The sequence below is a fragment of the Pararge aegeria genome, chromosome 27 (assembly GCF_905163445.1).
Source record: "Pararge aegeria chromosome 27, ilParAegt1.1, whole genome shotgun sequence".
Lineage (NCBI taxonomy): Eukaryota > Metazoa > Arthropoda > Insecta > Lepidoptera > Nymphalidae > Pararge > Pararge aegeria.
The window spans coordinates 3,384,870-3,410,272 of record NC_053206.1 but is presented as its reverse complement, the minus strand read 5'-3'; the positions used below and the strand labels follow the sequence as shown (position 1 = coordinate 3,410,272).

The following is a 25,403-nucleotide window of genomic DNA, read 5'->3' as shown; positions in this document are numbered from 1 at the left end:
TTATTTATTATATATAGATAAACACCCAGACACTGAAAAACATTCATGTTCATCACACAAACATTGTCCAGTTGTAGCCCACTGCGCCAATCGGCCGACAGTTATGAAAACAAAGCTTTTTTTTCTATACTCCGCGAAAAGCAGGAGAATCTTTATGGTGTAATTTTTAATATCTTCAATCCTTATACTCCACACCAAACAGTTCTTCGGCAATGCACCCTCTACGCACGTTTCGCTCCGAAACCGGAGCATCCTCAGACTTAACAATGAATAATTGTACACGACCCTTCTATCCTTCACGACCGTGACGCTCAGATTACTACTGACAATGGAATCTATCAGGACACAAAACCAACTTCTGCAAAGCGTCTTCGCCGGCGTAGTCGAGGTTCCCAACTTATGACGTCATCCAGATTAGGGCTCTAACCACGGCCTGGAATAGGTGCGGACTAATCATCCGTAATCCGAAACTCCGCCACACCAATCGTCGCCTGAGCAGAGATTCGACCTCACTTGAAACGCCCTCAGACCGATGATCGCTTCGCTTCATCAGTTTTAAAGTTATAGATTTACTAATTACCAACATTGTGGTACTTGTACAACAACTTGGAAAGTACGCTTTATTGTTATAGTTGAAAATAAAACGAGACTTTGATTTTAGTTTTAAACGGTTTTCTATTTTTTTTAAAAAGATTGCCTATCAGGGTGTACATAGGCTGGAAAAAAGTAGAAGCAAAAGCTTCATGTCAAGAAGGCCCTTGTATTTCACCAAGTTTGCTAATATTTTTTTTAATTGGTGAGACATGCTTGTGGAGTTTTGTGCGGTGAATGCGCAAGTGAACCCCGTGCTCTCACTTATAGGGCTATCGAGGGACACACAGAGTTTTTAGTGGGTGCAAGTCCCACATAACTACACCGTTTCCCCCAACGGAGTATTATGCGTCAGGCATTTTCTCTGTATAAAAAAAAAAAAAAATGCTTGTGGAGTTTGCGTCCTCATTCATATGACAAGCTACTTAGATATAAGATTCTCTTTAAGATTGTATATTGTTAATACTTTTATCGTAGTACAAAAGCTGTTCAATATTTTAATGTATCTCAGAGTTTCTTAACCTTACAGCAATATGATCAAAAGAATGTACGTACGTATGTGTGTGAAAATGGCTATGAATATTATATCAAAAAAAAAAAAAAAATCCGGTGGCTTGGCCTGCCAACAAATTCAATGCAAGAGTGCACATTATGACGAATTGGCTCACATATGAATGTTATCGGGACATAAAGTAAATGTGGAATATAATAATCAAACGTAGGGAGTTCCAAATTCCACGGTTCTGTGCCGCTTGCATCCAGCGGCTACCTGCGACGCGCTTAATGTCGTCTGTCCACCTCGTTGGGGGTCGACCAACGCTGCGCTTACCAGTTCGGGGCTGCCATTCCAGCACCTGGGGACCTTAACATCAATCCTTTTTCGGAACTATACTGAACCTATTTTTTTTTTTAATTAACGATTTATTGACTATTGAGGATCTGTTTGGTGTGGAGTATACGCATTGAACAAGTTATAAATACCTATCCCTACTTAATATTATAAATGTCAATGTAAGTTTGTTTGTTACGCTTTCACGCAAAAACTACATAACCGATCCTCAAGAAACTTTGTACACATATTATTGGAAGTGTTAGAAGTAATATAGGATACTTTTTATCCCGACATTAAGCTCGGTTCCTTTGGGAGAGGGGATGAAAATGTTTGAAGAACTCACACCATGACGACAAATTATAACCGATTTAAATAATTATTTTTGCACTATAGAGGTTATAATATGTGTTTAATTTTGCCCAAACTTTTTGTAGATCTGAATATGGTTGGAGATAGAGGTCAGGACTCCTCAGCGGACGGCAGCAAACCCCTCATTTAAGGCTTCGCGATACTGAATACTTTAATTTTTTTTTTAACTACAACTAAATTGAACGCCACATCAAAAAACAAAATCAAACGCAGACAAAGTCGCGGGCAACAGCTAGTTACACTATAAAGATTCTCCTGCTGTTCGCGGAGTATAGCAAATTAAGCTTTATTTTCATAATACCATGCTGCCTAAAACGCGCGCGCGCGCGTGTGTGTGTGTGTGTGTGTGCGTGTGTGCGTCGCGTGTGTGTGTGTGTGTGTGTGTGTGTATGTGCGCGCGTATGTGGTTATGTGTGTGCGTGCACAAAATGGAACGTCCCATCATCGATATGGGTGGAGGAGGGTGTATAGGCTATTTATTGAGTGAATAGTATCTAGAAAGAAGTTACGGTGCGTAACAAACGTCATTACCTTACGCGATCGAACCGGCGGCGCGAACAGTTCGTAGCCTTGGCAATGACTGCTCGAAAGTGAAGTCGATACGATCTATAGATCATTGATCTATAGATCCATACCAAAGTTTATATAGGTATATATATATATACGAAGTATTTCTCTTTAGTTCGTGATTTAGGAGTGTATAACTTTACATCATACAAGTTTATAGCTAGGGTGTTTTTTTAATCAAAAGGGATGGGGTTAACATTTTAGTTGTTTCTTTTCATGTATCTTCGGGCCAATCGGCTGTCGAAATGACGAGCTTATCGTCATTTCGACAGCCGATTGGCGCCGTGGGCAGCGACCTTGCTTTCTGGGTCCTGGCTGTGGGTTCCATTCCCACAACTGGAAGAATGTTTGTGTGATGAACCTGAATGTTCCCATAACACCAGCTACGCTTATTTTGGGGCTAGATGGTTAAAGTCAAAGTCATAAATATCTTTATTCGAGTAGGCCCATAGGTGGCACTTTCGATGCGTACATTACATGAGAATTACACGGTAGTGAGATGATGGCGATAACCATATTCGTAAACTTATAACTAAAGCTACGAGGGTTCCAAACGCGTCCTGGAGCAAGAGAGTACAATTTGGTGTCCTTATCGCTACATAGCGATTTATTCCATGCAACCAAAGGCGTTAACGGTAAAAAAGTAGAAAAAAGAGAGGTTCTTCTTCTTCTTCTGTTCCTGGGCCTTTTCCGCACTTGGTTGGTCTGGGACCGTCCGTTGTACGTATGGCCACTGATGCGGCTCCCCGCTGGATCACTCCAGCCAGCCGAGCTCGTTCCATAAGCTTAGCAGGCCGCCCAGGTCGCCGAGTGCTTCATGGAGTGTTGCTGAGGAGCCAAGGTGTGCTGCGCGTTGTTCTGCTACTCTGTTGCATTGGAGCATTACGTGTATCGGTGTTTCCTCCGTCTCCATGCATGCTCTGCAGAGAGTGCTGTCAGTTATACCTAAAATGGAAAGGTGTTTGTTTAGTGGGCAGTGCCCTGTTATCATACCTACAACTGTCCTTAGTTTAGATCGATTTAGTTGCAGAGGTTATGCAATAAATAAGATATAAACATTACACAAATATATAAATATAATATTGACCCTGCTCTCTGAGTTCAAGGCCGTCTGTTCGATTCCCACTGAAAAATGTTTGTGTGAGGAACATGTATGTTTTTCAGTGTCCGGGTGTTTATATATATGTATTTATGTATATTATTCATGTAATTATTCATCAGTTATCTTAGTACTCATAACACAAGCTACGCTTACTTTGGGGGATTGGTGACGATGTGTGAATTACAAAAAAAATATATCTATATATTTTATGGAATTAAAAAAAAATACATTTGTGTTTTTCTTTTGCGTTATTTAAGTTTTTATAGCATTCAGTGAGACGTAACCTTGGAGTCTATAGATCAGTGATCTTTAATTAGAAATAATACCTACATTTTTTTTTTTACCCACGTAATACTATATCTACCTATGTTGTTTTATATCTTAAGTGCGTGTCAGAAATAGGAACACGAATAAGGTGTAATTATAGAAGTTAAAAGAAACAGTAATAAAAAGACGAGTAGGTACTTCAATTTAGTTTTTTTTATTCCACTACAAGTTAGCCCTTGACTGCTATCTGACCTGCAAGTAAGTGATGATGCGGTATAAGAAGGTAGCGGGCCAACCTGTTAAGGGTATAGCAGTTATATTAAATCCAGACCCCTAATCGGTTTCTACGCGACATTGTTACGGTACGCGGAATGAAGCGATTTTACTTAGCGGCACGTCTTTGTCGCTAGGGTGACAATCACCATCATATCAACCCATTACCGGCCCACTACAGAGCACGGGTCTCCTCCCACAAGGAGAAGGGGTTGAGTCCACCACGCTGGCCCAGTGCGGTTTGGTGGAATCCGCACACCTTTGAGAACATTATGTAGAACTCTCAGGCATGCAGGTTTTGCAAGCTGTTGAAGCAAGTAAGTTGAAGCAAGTGATATTTTATTTATTTAAAACGCACATAACTCAGAAAAGTTATAGTTGCGTGCCGGGATTCGAACTCGGCCCACACACGGATATTGCGAATATTTTGTACACCATTTAATAATTTAACATTAAAAACCACAAATACCCGCGAGTAGTAGAATAACAAAGCGGCAACACCGAATATAACTACTTATGTATTAAATAAATACCTACACCTAAATGATTTTCCATCTAAATGGGTACATAACGAACAAAAAACATATCAAATTAAATCGATTATCCCTCCGTCCGGGGCCGGAAAAAAAATACAAAAAAAGAAAAAAAAAAAAAAAAGAGAATCGCCATATCGGTGTGTCCTTCACGCTCGACCAATCGGCGAGAATGAAATAGGTTTATAAATAAGGAAAAATTAGTCACGCAGTCACTTAATGTATAGGTACCTATGTACACGCGGACATTATTTTAGTGTCTGTTCTTTTCTTGTTTCGTTAAAACTGAATCGTATCTTATGAAAATTATGCTTATTACTTAGTGGCTAGATATCGGATAGAGGCAGGCGTTACTTTGCGGAATTCAATGATATACCTACTATGTAATTTAAGGTCAATATGCTATACCCCGCGAAATGCCGGTGTAATTTTTAATTTCTTCAATCTTTATATATTATGAAAATCACTACTCCTTATACTCCACAACAAACAGATCTTCGACAATGTACCCTCTACGCACGTTTCGCTCCAAAACTGAAGCATCCTCAGGAGATATTGAATTAACAATGAATAATCATTCATTGTTCTCCGGTTTCGGAGCGAAATGGCGTAGAGGGTACATTGCCGAGGATCTGTTTGGTGTGGAGTATACGGATTGAAGAAATTATAAATTACACCATACACATTCTCCTGCTGTTCGCGGAGTATAGCAAATTAAACTTAATTTCCATAATATATTATGGATTTCCAGACGCCTGCTTGTATCTAATATTTCAATCTTTATACTCTACACCAGGCAGATCTTGCGGAGTTAAAAGATTGAAGACATTATAAATTACTCTGTACAGATTCTCCTGCTTTCCGCGGAGCATAGCAAATTTTAACGGCCGATTGGCGCAGTTTGCAGCGACCCTGCTTTCTGAGCCCGAGGCCGTGGGTTCGATTCCTACTACTGGAACACATTAATGTTTTTCAGTGTCTGGGTGTTTATATGTTTATATGTTTATTCTACGTATTTATGTATATTATTCATAATAATATTCATCAGTCATCTTAGTACCCATAACACAAGCTACGCTTTCTTTGGGGCTAGATTGCGATGGCGAAAAATATATATATATATATTTGCCAGATATTTAAATAAATTATTATTTCATTTATAAATTGTTTTCAAGAAACAATAAAAATTATATTTGATTAACAACCAATGTTCATGACATTGAGCTGGTGGATAATTACGATATAAATACGACGGCATCATCGATACAGTTCAGTCCTGTATGGACTCGAACGATGCAAAGATACCTCCCGGTCTCAATAGGCAAGCTTTTTTATGTCGTTTATGCCTTTCTTTTATATATTTCTAGCTGTCCCGGCGAACTTCGTACCGCGGATCATTTTATTTTTTTGATGAATGTTACATTTAAATACCTATTATCCTATTCCGGTCTGAGAGGAATAAAAAAAATGGTCCAGCCGTTCTTGAGTTATAAATGGTGTAACTAACACAACTTTCTTTTATATTTTTAGATGTTACTAGCGGACCCGCGCGACTTCGTCCGCGAATAAGTCGACTTAAAAAAACCAATCTTAAAAAAATCACACCAATCGGCCGTCGCAAATATGAATTTATAGTTATCAAAAGTTTAATTATTTACCCACTTTAACACAAAAACCACCGTAACATTATATAGTGACATTCCTAACATCTTTTAAGGAAGTCTAAAGACATTTGAAAACAAAAAAAAATTCTTACATACTTGGATGTCGCCACTCCTAATTAACAAGTAGCGAAGTAATAAATCCTTCAAAAATGTCACTTAAGAGTACTGTTAGCAAAAAAAAACGTAACAATGAAAGGATTAACACAAATTCCGGTATTGTGCCATCCACAATTGCCACTGCGGTTGACCGATTTTTTTTGTTAACGTCACACTTTTTTTCACTCTTAAACTTGACGTTTCTACGCATTATCGTTAAAATTTTATCAAAAGATTTAGTCGTACTGATTGTGGTTTTGACTGATACGTTTTTGAGGTCTAGTGGTCAGCACGTTTGATTCTGGATCATGAGGAACTAGGTTCGATACCCGGGCCAGTCCAGAAATTGAAATATTTTATATAGCAACTAGCTTTTCCCTCGGCTTCGCTCGCGTTAAGTTAAATTTTTAATTCGGTAAATTTTTACTACAAAGGTTTACAATAACTCCTTGCTGCAAATATAAAAATATGAACGTGAATTACTTTAAAAAATCAGAAACATTCATATACATTTTCATCCCCTATTTGATGCATTGGGAGTTGGAAGTTTTAAAATTTGTGAATCACGTATTTCTTTATCTTTAATCGAAAACCTAAAATAGAAGTTTCATGGATGTACTCGTAGCTTGAAAACTAAATTGATAAATGAAGGACTTTCATCCCCCATTTAACCGTCTGAGGGCTAAAATTTTCAAAAATCCTTTCTAAGTGGATGCCTACGTTGTAATAACTATTTGTGTGCAAAATGTCAGCCCGATCCGTCAAGTGGTTAGAGCTGTGAGTTGATAGATCAGTCAGTCAGTCAGTCAGTCACCTTTGCCTTTTATATTTATCTATATGTATAAAAGAGAAAGTGTGTGGGTATGTTCCGTATAGGCTCCGAAACGGCTGGACCGATTTCAATGAAACTTTTAGGGAATCTTTGGATTGACCTGGCTAATAATCCAGTAAAGTTTGGTGGCGATCGGAGCACTCCTATTTTTGAACTGTCAAACTGGTGTACATGGGTGTAGATAATGATCTTCACCCGCTCGAGAAGAGAATAGAAGAGAATGAATACGGAGAGAAATAAATGATTTAATATATTATGAAACTTAAATTAAAAATATAATGATGTACGTTTATTGTTTAAATAAAATAAAGCAAAGTCTACTACTATCTATTGCCTTTTATATCTCTACGCTTGTAGAGATATAAAAGGCAAAGGTGTATAAAAGGCATAAAAATATTCATCGGTCATCTTAGTACCCCTAACACAAGCTGCGCTTACTTTGGGGTTAGATGGCGATGTGAGTATTGCCGTAGTATATTTGATATTTTTTTTTTTGTTTGTTTTCTCTTCATTTAAAGAGCTTCGTCAAATAATGTGACTATGTCGCTCTGTTAGTTATATACAGATATTTATTCTATTAATCTAAAATATGTTCTAACTAATTTATAAATCGGTTTTTTTATTCTGATCTAAGAGGAAACGCTAAAAAGCTAATTAAATTAACCAAGTTGTGATAACTGCATTGGTTTATGTGATATAAAAATACGGCATTACTTTTATGTGTAACTAGATATGCCCTGCGGCTTCGCCCGCGTAAATTTCGGTATGCAGCGTACTGCTACATAGTCTACATCTATAGTCAGACGAGATTTTTGACAAACATTTTTTTATCTTTCGTAAATAATATATATTTTTTTAAAAGTATCCTATGTTTCTTCTGATACCTCCAAGAATACGTGTCTAAAGTTTCATGATTATCTGTTAAGTAGTTTTCGCGTGAAAGCGTAACAAACAAACTTACATTCACATTTATAATATTAGGAAGGATAGAACTGTTTGTTGCCCTTGAAAACTTCAATAACTATCTGGTAAACTTATTCTAAGTTTATCATTCCGTACACATTACAACACAACGTGTATAAATATCGTCAAATACCCCACATGTGGGGCAATAAGCACTTTTGAGCGGTCTAACCGAACGGGGCAGTAAAACCGAAACAGAAGTCCCGAAACAATCTACCCGCATTATGAGACAAAAGCGATATAAATTAATAGTTGACAACGCACCTCGTACCAAACTGTTGACTATACAGTGATCGTCAAAAACCATAATCCTTTTAGCTGTGAAAGGTCTTAGGATCCTAAGCCCCACACCATTATGATGGTGATAAAAGACCGCCGGACGGACAGTCGACAAAATGTTTTCATTGTTGGTATTAACTTCGCCGGTTAAGTTGCTTATTTTAATTGATTACATTTTTTTTTACCAAAACTCCTTTCCGTATTTTTTATTTTTTATTATTCCACTACAAGTTAGCCCTTGACTGCAATGTCATCATTATCATATCGACCCATTACCGGCCCACCACGGGGCACGAATCTCCTCCCACAATGAGAAGGGGTAATGGCCGTTGTCCACCACGCTGGCCCAGTGCGGATTGGTGGACTCCACACACCTTTGAGAACATTATGTAGAACTCTCAAGCATGCAGGTTTCCTCACGATGTTTTCCGTTTAAGGCAAATGATAATTAAATTGCTTAAATGAAAAACGCACATAACTCCGAAAAGTCCGTGGTTCGTGCCGGGACTCGAACTCTCCTCGAAAGGACAGCGATGCCTTGCACACTAGTCTATCACCGCTTTTTTATGAATAATCTGCATAGATACTTATAACATACAGATAAACACACAATGTTTTTTTAATATTTTAACAATTTTAAATTGTATACAATCAATATACGATTTAACATTGTTAAAATATATAACAAAAATATCCACTTTTGAATGCCCAAGCAACCGGCGCGGCGGTCAGGGCTCCAGAGTGAGAAACCTCCTCACAATACGCGTCGTTTCAAGGACTACTGCCTTCTGTATCCGACCCTTGATCCAACAACCAAGCGAAAGCTTCTTAAGATGTCGGTCTAAGCTTTTCGCGAGAAGACCATTGACTGAAACGACTATCGGAACAATAGTGATAAGGCCGCCTTTGTTACACAAATTTGAATTACTTGTACATTTGTTCTTGTGTGCAATAAAGTATTTTTAATTGATTCATTGATTATTACGGAATCATTGAAGTTATAATTCTTTAGCGGCGTTAGAAAAATCTCATGGGAGTGAAATTATACGATTTAACGAAATGCGCGCGCACATGGTTACACGATTTTAACAGGATGAAGGTAGTTGCGAAGCCGAGTGAGAGGGGAATGCATCGTACGCCAGTTAACTTTTTATGTCGCGCGCACACCGTCACAAAAAACCGCACCCTGAAGTTAGCTATAGTTGACATTTCAGTTTTTCAAAAAAAGATTTGACAGTGTACACTTTCAATTGTCAAAGTCTGCGGGCTCATTCCGGTGATTTAATTGATTCAATTGTACAAAAATCTCAAATTTTAATGTTGTGTGAAACTTGGTTGTCCGATAATGAGTCTTTTAGTATTCCAAATTTTATTATGTTCATCATGTCGATTTCTTGAATTATGTAAAAAAATTTTTTGTTTTTGATATTTAAATAAACTTTATTTAACTATCTAGTTATAATAAAACCTACAATGTTTTAAATACGTTATTTTCTATTGTAACTATCGTTTCTACAAACGTAGAATGAGGCGAAAGATAAAATTTTGGAAAAGTTTCTGAAGTGATACTTCTTTTGGCGCGATCGAGAAAAATGATTAGAGTAAATTTTTACGATGCGCGCGCACACCGACACCTGAATTCTACATCGTCAAGTTAGTTCTAGGTGGCATGAAAACTACGTTCAAGTTGTGTAGTATTTTTATATTTAGAACACGTTTTTCGTTACAGTACAAACAGTGTGAATAAATAAATATTATTACGTTAATAAAAACTTTTTTATTTAAATGAAATCTTTTTGATTAATTTTAATATTTATCGTTAATCACTGCTGCATTTTAGTACTTTTTTTTTTCCATACGCCAAAGAAGTATAACTTCTAACGCGTGTATATAAGGACACATGTTATTTATTTATTTAAACATCTTTATAGCGCAGTAAAGGAGAAATTACAAATATACTTCAAAAAAATTAAAAGCAAAAGGCGACCTTATAACTAAAAGTTATCTCTGCCAGATGTTAAGTGAAGATTACTGAAGGCCATCATCTTTTCCAGGTGAATACGTGCTCCAGGGTGAACTTCCGACAGGCCTGGTGAGCGAGGAGTCACGCTTTGACCTCCTGGAAGAGGCTCTCCAGCTGGTGGAGCTTGGAGACGAGGCCGACACCAAGGATGAGCAGACTCAGGTATATTTATTTATTTATTTATATTAATTTTAATATTTTTTTTAGATCTACAACTAAATTTAATGCCACATCAAAAAACATTATAAAGTAAATAAATAAATAATAAAATAAATACTATGACAATACACACACCGCCATCTAGCCCCAAAGTAAGCGTAGCTTGTGTTATGGGTACTGAGATGACTGATGAATATTTTTATGAATAATATACATAAATACTTATAAAGTACAGATAAACAGTCAGACATTGAAAAACATTCATGTTCATCACGCAAACATTTTCCAGTTGTGGGATTCGATCCCACGGCCTTAAACTCAGAAAGCAGTGGCCGCCGAGAAGTAGCACAATATGTAAAAACGTTAAATAACTTTTAACTAAATCTGTGCCAAAAATCATGTTTATTGGTTGCTCAGTTAGGGCGTAAAGGAAAGACAAACAAACACTTTTAATATTAGTAAGGATCTGCCGTCACCACACTGTACACGTTTATAGTAGATACTAATCAAAAAAGTGAACTTATTCTAAAACCGCTGATAGGCGATGACGTGGCGGCCATCTTGTGACGTCACCGTGACCGATGCCTCACCCAAACGTATATATGTACATCAAACCTGGTTTTAAAGTTTACGTATCCTATATTACCGCAAAGTAACACAATGCTTTATAATGGAGAGTATTCTGAAAAGTTTTTTGCATTAATACCACCTTTTGACGTGTGGCGGTTGTATTAAACCTGCAACCGCTAATCGGTTTCTAGGACAACTTAGGTTTTCGGTTTAACATATAAGTCTCAGAGACAGTAAATAATGTACCTCTAAATTCAGTGAAGTATTATTTCGGTTTTCTTTAACACGTTGTATATAAAGATACCGATATACAAATTAACGTTTTGGACAGACGGTCACCGTGACGTCACAATATGGCCGCCGCGTCATGACCAATCAGCAGTTTTGGAAGCTCCATACACTTTTAATTCGTAGATTAAGTCTCTAGTGTGCTTTCGATTTGCAGTGAATTTCAATTTTTTTACGATTTCTTTTACTTATTAAAACTAGTGTTGCCCAAATGCAAGAACAAGACGAGACTTAGCCAGTCTTGGTCTTGGTCTTGCGCCAATACACCTGGTCTTGGTCTTGGTCTTGGTCTTGCGCTCCCAGTCTTGGTCTTGGTCTTGGTCTTGCAGCAAGAGTCTTGCAAGTCTTGCAATTACCTATTAGTCTATTACTATTTATTAAAGTTTACTTTAAATCTTAGAAAAACGTATTAGAATTGGAACATTGTGAGCTTGAATTAACATAGCCATAGTAAAGATCAAGCAGATTAATAAATAACTGAAGATTTGATAAGAAATTCGAAAAATCAACTGACCTATATGTCGTTTTCCATGGAAGTAACTGTTTCTTAATAAACATTTATGATTTATAAGCTTACATTTGCTAAAACATGTAAAAAAACAAATTAATTACAATAACTTGACTGTATTTTAAAGAACAATACTTATCTGTCTAGAAAGAGATTGAACCCTCAACTTATAAGAAATTTAATAAAAGAGTTTTACGATTTATCATTTATTTGAATAAAAAATAAAATACAACACAAATCAACAGCTTTATCATTAGGTTATGATACTTTATATCAATTCTTTTGACCAAGAATTAATACAAAGTAACCATCTGGCTGACTCATCACTTAACCTATTTCTATGTTTTCTAATTACTAATGATGCTTTAGAAAATAACCTCTCAGCAGGTACTGAAGTTGCAGGTATTGAGAGAAAATCACGGGCCATTTTCGATAAAATCGGATACTCTGTCTCATGCGTCCTCCACCAATGTAAAATCACCAATCTGAAACTTATTTATTCTTTGGAACACCTGTAGGTACTCTTAAAATTCGAAATTATTTTGCATGAATAGTGTCAAATGTTATGATTTCGGCGCGGCGGCAACGATTGTTTTAGATTTCAAAAGAAGCCGCCGGCGCGTGTATCATAACCATGTACTTCCGAAAAGCGGCAAATTTCTTTGAGAAGTAAGTACAAAACCTTTGATGCCGCATTATCAAAGTGCCGATGGTTAAAACATAACTATGCATGCACTCAGTTTGATTTTAATAGATATTTTTTTATTCGCTATGTTTATGGTATTAGTCGTAATGCGCATAGGTCCAGTTTTTCATATTCTTTGATATAGTTTTTTGCGTCTCATAGAATTCCTAAGCGTACCTACCTACCTATACACCGAACTGTTACACCTAACTACTCCGTGAAATAGCGCTAAGGCTATGTCTTGTTCTTGCTCAAGTCTTGCACGGTCAGTCTTGGTCTTGGTCTTGCTAAAAATACGCGGTCTTGTTCTTGGTCTTGGTCTTGCAAAAACGCAAGAACAAGACCAAGACTGCAAGACCAAGACTGAATTTGGGCAACACTAATTAAAACTACTTGGTTTATGATTAAAATGAATTTAATTTAATTTTATTATTTGAAGTGAAGACATTATTATGTTTTGACGCCCGACTGGCGCAGTCGGCAGCAACCCTGCTTTCTGAGTCCAAGGCCGTGGGTTCGATTCCCACTACTGTAAAATGTTTGTGTGATGAGCACAAATGTTTTTCAGTGTCTGGGTGTTTATTCTAAGTATTTATGTATATTATTCATAAATAATATTCATTTGTCATCTTAGTACCCATAACACTAGCTACGCTTACTTTGGGGCTAGATGGCGATGTGTGTATTGTCGTAGTTTATTTATTTAGTTATTTATTTATTATGATGACAAGGTTACTTGGAAGCATACAACTCCGCTATCATATCTCACAAGACAAAAAAATAATTGGAAAACGTTGTTATATTATGAATCCCAATGAAATTTGGGACCTATTGATTGCATAAGTTTAAAACGTTGTAATATGTTAGAACACATTTATTACAGCGAGGTAACTATACAATTGATGAATTTCTTAATGACAAGGTTGCTTGGAAGTTGGAAGCGTCCGGCTCCGCTTTCTTCTCTCACAAGATCGATAAATTAATGTTAAAATGTAAAATGTGTCAACAGTTGATGAAAAAGAGCAAATGCTGAGTTTCTTGCCGGCTTCTTCTCGTTGAAATCTGCCTTCCGAGCCGGTGGTAGGGTCACTACAAACAGACAGTCTTCGTATGTAGGAAACCTCGACACTCGCACTAAAAATAACCCCTTCCAGAAACCTGTAGCCTTAGTACAAGATGTGCTCTTGTCGTGGGATCTTGAATCAGGGCGCGTTTTGAACCCTCGTAGCTTAAGATTTACATTAACTATATGAAGGTACTCGTACGCTTCATAAATGATTGTGAGAGGCAGATATACGAATTTTTGAATTGCACGCCTCACAAGCGAAGCGTTGAGGTGGGTATTACTGTCAGTTTACGCACACCGAGTGATTCTCCAACTTAAAATGTCACTTTTTTATTCTTTATTACTTTTATAAGAGAATATAAATAGACAAATGTTGAGAAAAAACACTATTTTCGACACTCATGATATTTTTAAATATCTTTTTATTATTTAAACTAAATAAAAAATTGTTTTAAAAAGTTCTGTCTTGGACGTCCGTGTGTCTGTATTTGCGGGATCCCTTATCTTGTGGTGACGATAACGAGCGAAATACTTCACTTATCGAGTATTTTGAGGAATAGAAGCCTATTGCTTTTCACGGTATAATTAGATGTAAGTAGTTTAATTATTATTTAAAAATAATCTCAATTTCATTGTAATGAATGAGATTATGAGGCGTGCATTGTTGGATTTTCCAACTATTTTATTTTATGAATGAGATCCATTTTACTATGGTGTTCGAGTAATGCGATACACGGAAACGACTGCGAGCGATCGAAGCTTGTACGACGCGTACTGATTTCTCTACTGGAAGCTGAATTTTTGAAATACATTTTCTGTCTCTGTCTTGCAGGCGGTAGAGGGAAGCAGTACGAGCGAGATGCTGCATCCGGCGATGCGGCATGTGCCGCACCACCCACTCGCGCACTACCATAATCAGGTAAGGTAATTTAATAATGGAATAAAACTCGAGAAAATCGAAAAATTAACTAAACGTGCGAGCGAAATACTAATATAACGAATAGAAATACTGAGTGGGCGAATTTTATAACAAGCTGGGCGACTATAAAATACAACGCAATAGCACTTTATACTTTAAGAAAGTGAAGTTTTGCTGCCCTCGCGCTTCTATTAGGTACCCTTTTTTACAAAAGGTATCTAAAGATAGGTTATTCCGTGCACTTAGATGTTATTGGGGTATTAATAGTGGCCGTTTTCGGAATTCGCAATCGCGACGATAACATTCGCTCACTTAGTATTTTAGCCATATTCAGTAATTAATGAAATAAAAGCGTCTTTGAACAAATTTAGTGCTTATACGCATAACACTATAATCTTTACTTATTTTAATCTACGCTCCTTTAAACACAACGTTTTGATCCGTTTTTTATATATGATCGTGAGCATGCATGCGCCTCGTACAAGTGATAAAATCAAAATGGCGCCAGAACTACAAATTGATATTCGTTAGAGCAAAAAAAACTACAACCAAACTACACCATCAAACAAAACCGTACATTGTTAACTCGGGAGTTAAGCATCAAAACATTCGGGAATGGAGAAAAAAAACGTCAAATTGTAGGTGATAAATGATTTGGTGTCGCCGGATCAGATACCACACACGGCGTTCAAACAATTTGAAGGAATAAAATAATATAAAATACTGGCATTTCTTTCGTTTCTGTCGAAATCGTGTGGAAACTGTTAGTTTTCACGGGATAAAGAGTGTATGTACATCCTCTCCAGCACGGCTAGCATGGATGGCGAGGAGACAATTATCTCCCCGGGAAAGGATAAAAAATTATCTTCTCCCATAGCTTTATCAACTCTCAGAGCACTGATGCACAAGTCCAGTCCAATTTTAATATCCAAATATATGTGTAATAATAAACGGGGGTAAACTTCTCCTATTCCATGTTCCCGGGCTTCAGCAGGCGGTCACGGTAATTAAATCCCTTGTTAGCAGTGGCGTGCACTTCATACATGCACAAAAGCACTGCCTACCCTAAATGTTATATATAACTCGTGAAAGAGGAGGATTTTTGCCGTTTTATCCATGTTTTGCCGCTGTATGCATACCCAGGTAAGAAACTCAATGCACGGCTCTGCTTGTTAAGGAATATAATTTTTATCCCCCGCCCGTGCTAGCCCTGCTGGAAAAAAATATCTCCCCGGGGGAAGGATTAAGATGTATCTTAATTCCACAGCTTTATCAAATCTCAGAGCATTGGCGCACAAGTGGAAATAATATCCAAATAATATATGTGTTATAATGATCGGGGGTAAACTTCTCCTATTCTATGTTCGTGGCTTTAGGAGGTGGACACGTTAATTTTAACGAAAAAACTCACGCGTCATTTTAAAATGGGCAAACAGCTCTTTTTCAACCGCAACAGCGAGTACTAAGATACTACTTATCCCGCATGAGTAATACAAAGTAATTAAAAATATCACCTGCTTCAACGGTGAAGGAAAACATCTTTAGGAAACCTGCCTGAGAGTGCTACAAAATGCTCTCAAAGGTATGTGAAGTCCACCTATCCGCACTGGGCCAGCGTGGTGGACTACGGCCTTAACCCCTTCTCATTGTGGGAGGAGACCCGTGCCCTGTTGTGGGCCGAGAATGGGTAGATATGATGATTACCTAGTTATGTCGGTATCGGACCACCAAGTTTCACTGAACATTAAAATTTGAGATGTTTGTACCGTTGAATCAATTCAAAGTGGACATAAACAGTCGACTTACAAGAAATGGTCATAAATTAGTGTCATCTGCATATCGTCTGCGTAAGGTACAGGGATCATTTGAGTATACGCTTTTATAATATGATTCCTAAGGTGATTTTGGACCTGCCAATGCACAAGTTTAAAGAATTTGTTAAAACACATTTATTACAGCGAGGTTACTATACAATTGATGTACTTTTTAATGACAAGGTTGCTTGGAAGCATCCGGCTCCGCTTTCAGCTCTTACAAGATAGAAAAATGAATGTCAAAAGTGCAAAATGTAAATTGTTGATGTTGGAAAAGAGCAACGGCTGAGTTTCTTGCCGGCTTCTTCTCAGTAGAATCTGCCTTCCGAACCGGTGGTAGAATCACTACAAACAGACAGACTTGACGTTTCAAAAGTGCTTATATTAGGCCTACTTGAAATAAATGAATTTTGAATTTTGAATTTTTTTGAATTCAATCACCGGAATGAGACCGCAGACTTAGACAATTCAAATAATTTCACTCCCATGATTTTTTCCTAACGCCGCTAAAGAAGTATAACTTCTGAAGAAAACAAAAAAGCTAGAGATGCGTGCCGGGTGCGGAACTCGTGCCACCGAATGGGAGACAAAAGTTTTACCCGCTGGGCTAAAACCGCTCTAGCAATAAAATAACTCGGTATAAGGCCTTAAAAGTAATATTTTTATACATAACAGATTCATATATGAGTCAGTTAGTTAAAAAAAGGTACTTGAGTTTTTCAACTCACGCGCATGTGTCCCATCGGATCCTAAATAAATAAAGGCATTCCGTAAATTTGAGTTTTTATGGTCAATTGTTATCAGTAGTGATGAGATGAAGTCGATTGCGAAGCACACTACAGTAACTTTATTTTGAAGTTATACTTCTTTTGGCGAATTAGGAAAAAAATTTGAGAGTAAATTTATACGATGCGCGAGCACACCGTCACAAAAAAACAATGCCTTGAAGTTAGCTATAGTCAACATTTTAGTTTGACTTTAAAAAGGTTAGCTCATTCCGGTGATTTCATTGATTCAATTGTACAAAACTAGATAATGCGTTATAATAAAACTTTCAATGCATTAAATACTTTTTTTCTATTGTTAGTGTAGTTTTTTCTACGAACGCAGAACAAGGCGAACGATAAAATTTTTGAAAAGATTTTTATCTTGTTACGCCAAAGAAGTATAACTTCTAACGCGTGTACATAAAGTACACAGCCGTTTTTTTGTTTCACTACAAGTTAGCACTTGACTGCAATACCACAAGTGATGAGACAATATGGCGCAATTTTGTAGCGGGGGTTTCTCTTAACTTGATAAGTATAACATCATCATCATCCTATAATCCCAGTAGTGGGCCGATATAATATGTCGGCCCACTACAGGTTACAAGTTTCCTCCCACAATGAGAAGTTAAACACTTCTAGCCCGAAGTTAAGCCCGTGCGGTAGACACACTGGCCCAGTGCGGATCGGTGGACTCCACGCACCTTTGAATTCAAAAAATTCAAGTTTCAAAATTCAAGTAAGTAAATAAGTAGTCTGTCTGTGTGTAGTGACTCTACCACTCTTTGAGGGCATATATGTTTTAATAGAATAGTTTCATCGACACTAGTGCCTCACTAGCTTAATAAATTGGGCTACCGTTTTAGTCCACAAACTGCGATCACTTGAAAATGTTATGAATTCCTCGCTTAGACAAACATGCGTGCGGTCAAACGGATTATAATTTTACAAGGCAAGGTGGCAGGGGTGCGTTTTTTTTTTAATTTTTTTTTTTTTTTTTGGAAGCCAACTGTATACAATATTAATAAAAGCGAAAACTACACCTCAGACTAACATTATACACATATAATTAGTACGTACAGAAACCGTGTATTAAATTAAATTCTTATCAGGTATTTAATTGATAAGAAATTTAATTTAATGAGGACTTGCGAGAAAATATGTGATCCGCCATTTTGTGGCGTCGGCCATCTTGGACCGATTTTCATCAAACATAGCTAAGAACTCTCGCGACTTAGCTTTCAAACAAAACCAAAATCATTCGGGAGCTTCGATGGCTCAGACTAACACGTGAAACTTATAACACCCCTTCCATTTTGCGCCTGGAGTTCGCAATAAAGGTCTGAAGGTTTTAAATTACGTGAAATCAAATCAGTGCATATAAATTTCAATTCGCGTACTTTATGGTGAGTCAGGCTATCGGGCATTGAATGCAGGTATCCCGCAATGACTGACCACTTTTCGCCACGCCTACCTATGCAGCTGTCAGTCAGTCTGTCTGTCCGTTACCCCCTTTTCTCGGCATTCGATTTTGCACTGGGATCGATATTTAAATGCATATCTTTTATGATTCGCGATGCAATCTGTAATAATGTACATAACATACTATATGCATATCTACTATATATAAATATACATATAAAAATGTTATGTTGGTTTTATATTATACGCATCAAGGATTGTTTGTATCTATTTTTCGCATCAGTCACCAGTTTTTTTTAACGATCGATGTACCAGTGACCGCACCATCTGCCGAAAGCGAGAAAAACACTCGCTGACATATGTAATGTATTCTTTGTTTTGTTTCCCATTTCCCAACCATTCCATAAAAATGTGCTACAGCGAAGCGTGGCTGGGTACAACTTGTATTAACAATAAAAATGAAAAAAAAAAAATCTATGCCTGAAACATAGAGAATATTGTTATTATTATTACTTCTTAACGCTATGGGAAAAAAAACATCGCGAGGTAACCTGCATGCCTTAGAGGTCTTTTTGTCAAGGGCGTTTGAAGTCTACGGCACTGAGCCAGCTCGGTGGCCTACGACCTTATTCCCTTCTCATTCTCAGCTGAAACACTGTATTATTAACCCTGTATATTGGGTATCAATGGTTACCGATTAAATAGGAGGTGCGTGCCGGGGATCGAATTCGGGGATTAGGCAACTGCCTTATATCTAGTTTAACATACATAGTATATGTTACAAGTATTTCGAGCTATTGCATTATGCACCATTAATGTATTACTGTTAAGATTCCCATAAAAGCTCAGCAGCTGTCTCAAAGATATTTATGTGCTTGCAAACAAGTGTAATATTTCCTATGAAATATTAATATAATAAATAAATATACTACGACAATACACACATCGCCATCTAGCCCCAAAGTAAGCATAGCTTGTGTTATGGGCGCTAAGATAGATTATGAATATTTTTTTTTATGAATATAATACACATAAATACTCATAGTTTACAGATAAACACCCAGACACTGAGAAACATTCATGTTCATCACAAAAACATTTCCCAGTTGCGGGAATCGCACCCTCGACCTTGGACTCAGAAAGCAGGGTCGCTGCCCACTGCGCCACTCGGGCGTCAAATATTAAATTAAAAAAATAAAATATTGCTACTTATCCACTTTTATGTGTTACGACTATAATTTAACTTTTAGTGCTTTTGGCTTAACTAAATAATAAAAATTACTAAAAATAAATTCAAATTCAAATTCATTTATTTCAAGTAGGCCTACTTTATAAGCACTTTTGAAACGTCAAGTTTGTATGTTTGTAGTGACTCTACCACCGGTTCGGAAAGCAGATTCTACCGAGAAGAGCCGGCAAGAAACTCAGTAGTTGCTCTTTTCCAACATCAACGTTTACAATCATTTTTCTATCTTGCGGGAGATGAGAGCGAAGCTGGCTGCATCTTATCTACCTTGTCATTGAGGAATTCATCAAATGTATAGTAACCTCGCTGTACTAGATGCGTTTTTACACATTTTTAAATGTATGCATTGGTAGGTTAAGAATTTCTTTGGAAAAGGAATCATGTTGTAAAAGCGTATACTCAACCCCACAAAGGAGTTCTGCACCTTTCGCAGACGATATGCAGATATCACTTATTTATGTCCGTTTCTGGTAAGTCGATTGTTAATTACGAATACGTGGGAAAATATAACCGTTCTATCGGTTTGACGTAGTTGGGTTAATAAGCTAGTGCATACCGCGATCGCATCTCCCAGAGATGCTGAGTGGACGTCAGATGGCGAGATAAGACGTCGGCGAGATCAAACTGCGAGAGATCGGCCGGCGCAGATAAAATCACTAATCAATGTGATTTGTATGGAGAAATTGTTGGCATACAAGATGGACATGCCTAGTTAAAATTACGCCAGCTATTTTGTGAGGTCCCGTGTTCTGTTCCCGGTCAGGTAAATTAAAAATATTGAATTTCAATCAATTCCAATCTCAATTTTATTTGATAATAATATCACAATAATCGAAAGCAATTGTTATTAAAACCCTTTTAGGGCGCAGCAATTGGGGTAGTATAAAGGCAGACAATTTAATAATAAAAATTATAATATTTCATTATTTTGAAAAAGCGTTTACAGTGTAATAAGTTTTATTATTTAATTTATTGTAATACTTAAGTTATACTTCTTTTGGCGCGTTAGGGAGAAATGGTGAGAGTAAATTTTTACGATGCGCATGCGAAAACACCGTCACAAAAAACCGACACCATGAAGTCAGCTATAGTCAACATTTTAGTTTTTCTAAAAAAGGTTTGACAGTTGACTTAATTTGCAATAATTCAAACAATACCTTTTTTCTTTTGTTAGTGCCATTTTTTCAACAACGTAGAATAAGGCGAAAGATCGTCCACTGCTGGACATAGGTCTTTTGTAGGGAGCTCCCAGCGACTCGCCTGATGTCATCTGTCCACCTCGTTGGGGGCCGACCTACGCTGCGTTTACCGGTGCGGGGTCGCCATTCCAGCACCTTAAGACCCCAACGTCCATCGGTTCTCCGAGCTATGTGCCCCGCCCATTGCCACTTCAGCTTCGCAACTCGCTGAGCTATTTCGGTAACTCTAGTTCTTCTACGGATCTCCTCATTTCTGATTTGATCACGTAGATACTCCTAGCATAGCTCTCTCCATCGCCCGCTGAGTGACTCTGAGCCTTCTTATGAGGCCCATAGTTAGCGGCAGTGGCGTGCACTTCATACATGCACGAAAGCACTGCATACCCAAATTATCTTATATAAACACGTACGTTGAGGGGAATGTTTCTATTTTATGCCATGAACCTGCTTTATGCATACCCTGGTCACAAACCCTGTGCACGCCACTGGTTAGCGGCCATGTCTCAGTTCCGTAAGTCATCAATAACGATACTAGACCAAAAAATACAGTCTGAAGTCCTAACTACAATTCTTATGTCATTTTGCGGGCATTACCTAAAGCAAATTAAAAAAAAAAACACACACACAAAATCAATTAGCGGCATCCGAAAACCGCCACACCACAACAATGAGGAGGCGTGGGTCACAAAAACCAAGTACCTGCCCGACAAGCCGCGGACTGTCAACGCGTCATTTGTCATTTATGTTTTTTTTTCTTTTGACATTTTCGCCCTTAAGGTGGTTGTGAGGGTGTACACTTAAAAGGGTGGATTTATGTTTCAACCGACTTTTAAAATGAAGATAATTAGTATGAGGGTTTTTTTTATTGTAACTTGCGATTTCCAGTTTGGGCAAGAAATTTGTTAAAAAGATTTTTTATAAAGAGATCTTAGTACTAGCTCGGAGTTAGGAAATTGATAGAATCCACCCCCGTGCCTCGGAGAGCAAGCTAAGCTGTCGGTCGCTTTGGTTATAATATTTTTCTTTTTAGCTAACTTGCTTTCGAGCACGGCAATTCTAAGCCATTACCCTATACCTCTACAGTTTCAAATTCAAAATTCTAATTCCAATTTTTTTTATTCATGTAGACCTTATCGCAGGTACTTATGAAGCGTTCATACATTTAACATGTTAACACTAATGTTAGGTTATGGTGATAACTGCATTCGTTAACTTAGAACTAAATCTAGGAGGGTTCTAAACGCGCCTTATTCTAAGAAGAGCTTACAACAAACTTAGCAAAGTTTTTTTTTTGTTATCACCATCTCACAGTCTAGTTAATCTTGAGCTATGCATGAGCAATTCATACCCAATTGTTATCATACATGTAATCCTTAATCCATCCAAATTTCTACTCAGTATCGTACCGGAACGCAGACTCACTTTGCTGCACAGCTTTGCCCGTAGTGTCGTAACTAGCAACGTCTATTTCTCCCTTTCTTTACATTATGTTGATCTTTTTAAAACACCCTGTATACGTTCCTATAGTTGTCGAAACATCCTGTATACTATGTTTTAGTTTTTTGTTTTATCTATATATTGGGACAGATAACATAATTTTTTCTTTCTTATATTTCTTCTTCCTGATCTTTTCGAAACACCATGTATACCATCCTTAAGATGTCGAAACACTCTGTATATTATGTGTTAGTGAACATGTTGTCATCCGAATATATATTGGAAAATATAACAATTTGTCCTTGCTTTCTTTACTTTTAGCTGATCTCCTTGGAACATCCTGTATACCTTCCTGAATTTGTCGGAACATCCTGTAAACTATGTGTCAGTAAACAATTTGTCATGTATACATCGCAGGTGGCCAAGCGTCACCTGTCACAATCTCTCAACAACATTAGTCATTCGACTGTCACCTTGCCGACTGTCAAGGCTGTTTCTCCTTTGTCATTTATTGATTTCCCACTGCTGGGCATGGGCTCCCTTCGTAGGTCAAAGTCAAAGTCAAAAATATCCTCATTCAAGTAGGATGCATAGATAACATAAAAAACGTGTACACGGTAGTGAGATGATGCCGATAACTTCATAAACTTAAAACTAAAGCTACGAGGGTTTCAAACGCGCCATGTACTAAAAAGAAGCCCACAAAATACTTAACCGGGTGTTCTTTTTTGTTATCAACATCTCACATTGTCATTTTAAATGAATACTAAGGACTTGGGAGCAGAATGCATCATCACTTACCACCAGGTGAGGTTGCAGTCAAGGTCTTACTTGTAGTGGAATAAAAAAAAAGCTTTTATCCACTTCGCTGTTGGCGGACTTTAAAAACTTAAACACAAATATCCATTTGTTACAAGCAGGCGTTACTTAGCGGAAATCCATAATCTATATATATAAAAGAGAAAGTGTGTGGGTATGTTCCGTATAGGCTCCGAAACGGCTGGACCGATTTCAATGAAACTTTCAGGGAATCTCCGGATTAACCTGGCGAGTAATCCTGTAAAGTTTGGTGACGATCGGAGCACTCCTATTTTTGGACTGTCAAACTGTCAAATACAGTTTTTATTTACTATGATGATATTCTATTGTTGGGTGTACATGGGTGTAGATAATGATCTTCACCCGCTCGAAAAGAGAATAGAAGAGAATGAATACGGAGAAAAATAAATGATTTAATATATTAGGAGACTTAAATTAAAAATGTAATGATGTAAGTTTATTGTTTAAATAATTTGAAGCAAAATCTAGCCGGGCGAAGCGGGCTGGGTACGCTAGTATATTATGAACATTAAACTTAATTTGCTATACTCCGCGAACAGCAGCAGATCTGTATGGTGTAATTTATAATTACTACAATCCGTATACTCCACACCAAACAGATCCGCGGCATGTACCCTCTACACACGTTTCGCTCCGAAACCGGAGCATCCTCAGGAGATGTTGACTTTACAATGAATAATTGTAAAAGTTATACTCCGAGCTAAAAACCGGTACCTAATACATGTTGGCCCGAGGCTAGGATCGAATCCTGGAACTCGTGATATGTATCCGACCATGTTAACAACTAGACCAACGAGGTAATACAGGTTTGATCTGGTTTGGTCTACATTTTATTTAGAACATAGAAAATATAATTATAAATTTAAAATGCATATAAAAATTTTCGGAACCGACAGGATTTCTTCACATCAAAAAAAATATTTACGCTCGCCTGCAATCTCACCCGCGCTGGTTAACCTGTTAGGGGTACGGCAGTTATATTAAATCCGTACCCCTAATCGGAACTCTAAATGTTTTCACGTCCCGGAAAACATTATTGAGAACTCTTAGGTATTTAGGTGTCCTTATGATGTTTACCCCCCCCATCCCGTGCCTGAAGACTAAAGTCTTCGAACAGTGCGTGTTGCCAGTGATGACTTACGGATCAGAGACATGGTCGCTAACTATGGGCCTCATAAGAAGGCTCAGAGTCACTCAGCGGGCGATGGAGAGAGCTATGTTAGGAGTATCTCTACGTGATCAAATCAGAAATGAGGAGATCCGTAGAAGAACTAGAGTTACCGAAATAGCTCAGCGAGTTAAATAACAAAAGTAATAATAAACTTACAAAAAAAATGTGTCTGCACATTAATTTAAATAACAAAAGTAAGAATAAACTTACAGTGCAATATACTAGGTTACATTAAATTCTCATTTCGTTTGCATACAATTTTACAATAAACTACCCATTGACATCTTGGATGTCTCTTAAAAAGTTCAAAAAGTCCTATTATAGTATAACGGGCTACGTATTCGATAAAAAGCTTCGGTGTGAATTATTACAACAAAAATAAACACGCGGCTAAGTTTGTTGTGGGCTTCTTCTTAGACAAGGACGCGTTTGGAACCCTCGTAGCTTTAGTTTTAAGTTTACGAATATGGTTATCGCCATCATCTCACTGCCGTTCTCATGTAATGTACGTATCAAAAGTGCCATATGGGCCTACTTGAATAAAGTAATTTTTGACTTTGACTTTGATTACTATCAACGGTTTAAATAATTCGCCAAGTTTAATTTCGAAATCGGTACATTTCAAACAAACATGTAGCAGTCAAACAAAAAAAATCCGGACAATTAACAAAAGCAATCCTTTCTTAACAAAACAAAATGGCGTCCGGTTGCTTCTGTAACCATTAATTATTGTAACGTGTAAAATTGTAATCACTTGGGAATGGCGGTGTCCCTTTTTAATAAAATCTATTGTATTATTATGCTTATTCCTATCGTAATAGGGTTGATAATTGTATCCATTGACTGTTTATGATAGACATTTTTGTAGGGTTTTCCCTTGAGTATTGAAGTAAAATTCTGCGGTAAAGGCATAATGTATTA

The 25,403-nt window shown here is 37.3% G+C and overlaps 1 protein-coding gene across 6 annotated transcripts in view; it reads left to right on the top strand.

Annotated features, from left to right (window-relative positions):
* The window catches only part of LOC120635643 (segmentation protein cap'n'collar-like), a 166,072-nt gene that overhangs the window by 85,481 nt on the left and 55,188 nt on the right, over nt 1-25,403 (top strand). For all 6 annotated transcript variants that reach the window (XM_039906688.1, XM_039906686.1, XM_039906684.1 and 3 more), the window contains exons 6-7: nt 10,423-10,553; nt 14,500-14,586. In XM_039906688.1, the coding sequence (XP_039762622.1) occupies nt 10,423-10,553; nt 14,500-14,586 (218 nt within the window). The remainder of the gene's footprint in view (nt 1-10,422; nt 10,554-14,499; nt 14,587-25,403) is intronic.